Source organism: Dipteris shenzhenensis, chromosome 29, assembly GCF_047967505.1.
Source record: "Dipteris shenzhenensis isolate YYH24624 ecotype China chromosome 29, Dip_SZ_1.0, whole genome shotgun sequence".
Classification (NCBI taxonomy): domain Eukaryota; kingdom Viridiplantae; phylum Streptophyta; class Polypodiopsida; order Gleicheniales; family Dipteridaceae; genus Dipteris; species Dipteris shenzhenensis.
The window spans coordinates 260,124-265,565 of NC_141624.1; the positions used below are offsets into that span (position 1 = coordinate 260,124).

Below are 5,442 nucleotides of genomic sequence, written 5' to 3' on the forward strand. Positions count from 1 at the left end.
GCTTGTATTTGCTCCATGTGCCAAATTAAACATACATTTAATAGTCTTGAGGTCAGCAGCTAGATGCCATTCTGCACGGTAGGATCCATAGCACTCAACTTCAAGTAGCTCACCATTGTTATGACCTTTGATCACACTTGGGATATCGGTTTGGTCAAAAAACCACTTCAAAATTGAATGTGACTCTTTCGACACCTGCAAAAGAAACTCACATGTTATTTCAAAATATTCTAAGTCTTTTTGCACTATTGCATTAAAGTACAAATTTCCATCATACCTCAAAGACAGCCAACCACCAAATCTCATGTTCTAATTGCACACTGAACTGTCTTGCATCATCAAGCTCAACTTCAAGGTCTAGTGTTCTATTCATTATTGTCAAACTCACTCTTTCCAATTTTTGACCTTTGGCCACCTCACTTTCATCAAGCTTTAGTACAATCTTCAGAGTACCATTGCATTCTTCCATAGGCATATCATAAAACTTCACCATGGCTTGCAGAACTCTTCGAACATCCATCACAAAGTTATTATTGACTGTCAATTCCAATTCTTCAGTCTCTCCAGCCTTTGTTTTCAAAGTTAGTGTACTACACACATGATGGGGCTCACCGACTAAATCAAGTATGCCCAAATTAAGTGCATACTTGGCCTTATCAACATCAGTCAGTTTAGGAAGTGGGTTGCAGTTATAGTGGTCTCTCCCAATTGACCATCTAATGTTTGAACCTTTACCTCTGTAATTCTTGATTTTATTAAAAGAAAACAACAAAATTACCAAAACAAACTACAAATTAACTGCTTCTTCAAAGTTGCATCATAAAATCTTATTATTTTCATTGTCTTGCATTGTTCTAAAGGTTTTCTCACCTGAATCTCCATGCAAATTGCTCTGATAGACCCTGATTTGAGTTGAAAACTAAAAATATTATAAAACTACATGAATGAACAGTACCTGATTCTTGGAGCAAGATTCTTTGAAAGAAAAATGTGATCAAACTTGTCCCTCCCAGTGGTCCCAAATATGTTTCAAGACTGATGAAGTTGATGGTTCTCTCTTCAAAACAAATTATATACTCCCAAACATCTTGAAATCTATTTCAAGCAATATTCTGTAGAAAACCATTGATAGTAAGAGTGAAAAAGACTCATTTCTCATGGAATTTCCTACAAAACAAACAAAATTTTCAACGTTTTCAAACCATGAAATAAAACAAAACAACAGAACTACACAAAATGAACTACGAACTAACTGTCTCTTGAAAGTTACATCATTAACAAACAAATCTCGTCATAATCACTGTGTTGCAATATTGTTCCAAAGATTATCTCACCTGAACCTCCAATATACAAGGCGTCTAGATGGACCCCAAACCTTCACAAATGGTTCAAAATCATGCACCCTTAGAGATTGCAGTAGGGAAAGTAACTAGTATTGAGAGATGGGCAAAAGAAAGATTGATTCTCATGCATCAACAACTGCAATGCCTAAAAGTCAATCTTCTTTGATCTTTTCTCTAAGAATCTCATCCAGTAGCTCCTTCTAAGCTCCAAACACCTTGCATCATTCACGGCTCGCTCAGAACATTGATTGCCTTGTCTTCTTGAATGAAATGATTTCAGGTCATGGGAGAATCTCATATGAGAGAGGAAGTGGCAAGATTTGAAGGAGAAGCGCCCAAAATAGAGAAAGAAATAGGTAGGTTGAATCTCATTCAAAAATCTTGAATGTTTTGAAAGAATGAGAGTGAAATGGGAGGGAAATATAGGTAGAGAAGAGAAGTGATGAGATTTTGGCATGAGAGTCCATCCCATGAGAGGGAGAATAGAGAAAGAAGCCTCCCGCTCAAGAGCCAACAGGAAATTTGAAAAGAGGGCTGGAGCAAAGAAAAATTCGAAATGGTGCTAAAAAATGAGGGGGAAGCAAGAGGAATGAGAGAGAATGAAAGGAGTATGGTAGTTTGATGGGAGGATTTGGTTTCAGGTCAAATGGTTCAAGTTTGGTTGAGAAACTAGGTTTCTCAGTTTGGTTATAGTTAAAAAACGTGATGGGAGAGTTGAGGCAGCAAGTGGGTGCTCCACCTCATTGTTTGGGCCATTGAATAAAGAAATAGAGAAGTCAGGCCACTTCCAATATTCTATTGCCCTCCACTAGCCAATATTCTATTGGGTTTTATTCACCTTATTCTTCCATGTCACTAGCCCAAGGGCTCCCTTACAGGGCCCTTTTTGGGTCCAAATTTTTTGTAATGGTCAGAATATCGGCATCGAAATAAAATAACTTTTTCAAATTAGTCATCTATTACATTTGAACACCCACTAAAACAGAATTTAACAATGACCGTGGTGTGCAGTAGGAAGACTCGTAAATGAGTCGTAAAGAAACTTTACTCAGCATCACCATGATTGCAGCCTTATAAAAGGGAGATCTTGGGCCACTTACACATAATCAAACAGGAACATAACATGTATATAAATAACCAAACAGAGCAGAAGATTAAGAGTACTTCCTAGAGATAGCTAGGATACAAAAAAGAAGAATATAACACAGTAGCCTTACACAAGGCAAGACCCCCTATCTTGCATGACATCTTGCACGTGTAATAATGCATCAACATCACCCATCCCGAGTTGATGTGGTGTGATGGATGGAAAAGCAGCGTGCAAAAAAGTCGAGGGTCATCTAAGCACAATAACCTCCAAGAAGTCGCAACCCGCAATGCTGATTTCTTCAAAGTGACTACCCTTTGGTGACAAATTCACTTGCACGTTGACACCATGGATAAGAAGAGATACAAGATCCTCCTCGATGCATGCCTTGGGCTCCAACCCAAGGGCCTGAAAGGCGCTGGCAGACACATAGGACCAAGGTGATGCTGTGTCCAATAGAAAGTGCAGCGGCGCCTGCGAAGCACGTGAAACACTTGCGCAGGTAGCAAACATCGGATGATGATTTGTATAGGCCAGAGCTCTCCTGCTTTTGCTTCATCCCAGGCATCACAATAGGGGATCTTGAGTGCGTCTGAAACACCCCCTCTTAACACATCCGAGAGTAAAAGGTCCTACTCTCGGGGCACTTCTAGCTTCTAGAGTGGGCATTCTCTCTATCATTCGCTGCAAAGGAGCTTCAGCATGTAAATGTAGAATTTGTTAATTTCACTGTTGCTGGAGCTACAAACAGCCACAAGTCTAGCACAAGGAACTTTGAGACGTTCTCTGTATAGGAAAAGAAGAGGATGCTCTATATCATTTACTAGTTTGAAATGAACATAACTAGTAAGAGTGCAAACTAGAGAAAATGGAACACTTCCTAGTTACCTTATCTAGGGAATCAATCAAAAAATTCCCTATGCAAGTCAATGCAGGGAATCATTAGAGAATTTCACCATATAGGAAAATTTTCCTAGATAGTGAAATTCATTAGTAATTCCCTACATAGTCTAACTAGGAAATGTTCCATTTTCCCTAGTTTGCACACTTCCTAGTTATAGTCTAGTAAATGATATAGAGAATCCTCTTTTTCTTTGTAAGACAAACTAGGAAATGCCCCATTTTTCATAGTTTGCAAACTTCTTGGTTATGAACTAGTAAACAATATTGAGAATATTCTATTTCCCTATATAGTGAGAACGCGAAATAAGTGAATTTGTCTAAGTTATATCATTTAAGAAATGAAGCACTCATGTTTCACATTTTTATATGTAGCAATTTGAACTTTTAAAGTACCTAGAGCAATAAGCAATTGTTACTATAATTACCTTAACTCACATTATCTACACTAAGATTCAACAAAACCATCAAAAAGATTATGGAGTTCTCTTTAATATTTCTACAAATAATAAGAAGGTAAAAAGTCCATTCGTTATTACAATATTCAAAAGAAAAAGCAAAAAACTTCTACTATAAGAAATATAAGACAACCAAAGAGAGCTAAAAGAGCTCTACATAACATCTTTGAAGACTTATTTGAATCCAGCTAAATGTCATATCAAAATCTCTATATCTTCTGAACTAAGCACATTAGATTTTTCCATGAATCTAACTCTTTGACTTTCAATAAGCCAATGCACAATGTCCCTTATCATAATGTTACTGGCTGGTTTCTTGGTGTCTGTAGAGTACTATTTGAAGCTACTCTCCATCTTTTTAAGCTTCACATATGTACTTTTTAAGAAAAAATACATATCATGAATTGTGTGGACTCCCATGTATTTCAAAAGTATCGTCTCCATATTTTCCTCTGAAATGTAATCCACCTGAGGGCATAATAACAAAACAAGTGACAATATATTAACAAATTCGAAGCAAATGATTCAAATAATCAAGCCTAATGTAAAAGGCTATTACATACTCTTTTATACTCGCTTGAAATCATAGTCACCTCCATGTCTGTACCTTGAATATCTTTTAAGTTCTAATTCAAATAAAAAATTGAGATTAAAATCAAGGTATAAAGACTTCAAATCATAGAAAATAAATTCTAAATATAAGAATACCTTGCATCTCTTTCCTTGGGATTTATCACTTCTTTGCACGGTCTTCTGTTCTAAGTGATCTCTCATTTTTTCACTCACCTATGAATGATAAACAACAAGTAGTGTTAATGCCATTGGAAAGAATTATGTAAAGAATACAAGCATACAAAGTACTTGCTTTACTTTTAAAGGGTATTGAATAAATGAAAACTTTTACCTTTCTCTTTCGTTCACTTTTTCTAGACATTTCATTCGTAGAATCAATCACATTTGATATTGGATCCTAAAAATATGACAAAATTAAATTAAAACTTGTCTAAAAAGAAGATGCTGATCACAATTGAATCAAAGAAAACAGCTTCAATCATAAGCATATCTAAAAGATAAAGGCAATTCATACCTTATCTTCATTTGTAGTGATGTCACCATGAAGCATCTTAGAAAATGTCATCTCATTCATATCAGCATTCGCTTCACCATAAGAATCCTGACATAAAATATTCAAGATAGATGAATTGTGAATAACTGAATGGTTAATAATACTTTTTCAAAATAGAAGACAACTCATGATTGAAACTTACACACCTGATCAAAGTGATAATACTCAAACCCTTTGAATCTCTTCGCCATGAACTTATCTATCTACACAAAAGAACATATGATTTTATTAAAGAAAACATTTTATATTCTTTATAAAATTAAAAACATATCTTTTATTGGAAATGCTTCAACAACCTCAGATGTTGGACATCTTTGTCCATAAAATTCTCCTCTAATAGAAACTGAATTTCCAATAGACTGCCAATGAATTAAATAATCCAAGTAAGATGTCACATAAATTACACGAAAAAGTATAATTTTTTACTAAAAGTAGAGAACCAGTCAAGGTATTAACATAAACATACCTTCTCTGAAATTGGATTACGTGGAGACTCGTTAATACAAGGAGTAGTTGCTTGAGGCTCCA

At 35.6% G+C, this 5,442-nt stretch overlaps 1 protein-coding gene across 1 annotated transcript; it reads right to left on the minus strand.

Annotated features, from left to right (window-relative positions):
• Positions 1 to 2,679: 2,679 nt before the first annotated feature.
• Positions 2,680 to 5,221, minus strand: LOC147882279 (uncharacterized). The gene is made up of 8 exons (XM_087400215.1): positions 5,211 to 5,221; positions 5,061 to 5,117; positions 4,876 to 4,962; positions 4,693 to 4,758; positions 4,497 to 4,574; positions 4,352 to 4,414; positions 4,183 to 4,256; positions 2,680 to 2,848 (listed from the first exon to the last, which is right to left on the minus strand). The coding sequence occupies exons 2-8, from the start codon at positions 5,103 to 5,105 to the stop codon at positions 2,680 to 2,682; spliced, it is 582 nt and encodes a 193-aa protein (XP_087256341.1). The 5' UTR covers positions 5,106 to 5,117; positions 5,211 to 5,221.
• Between the last annotated feature and the right edge of the window lie 221 nt (positions 5,222 to 5,442).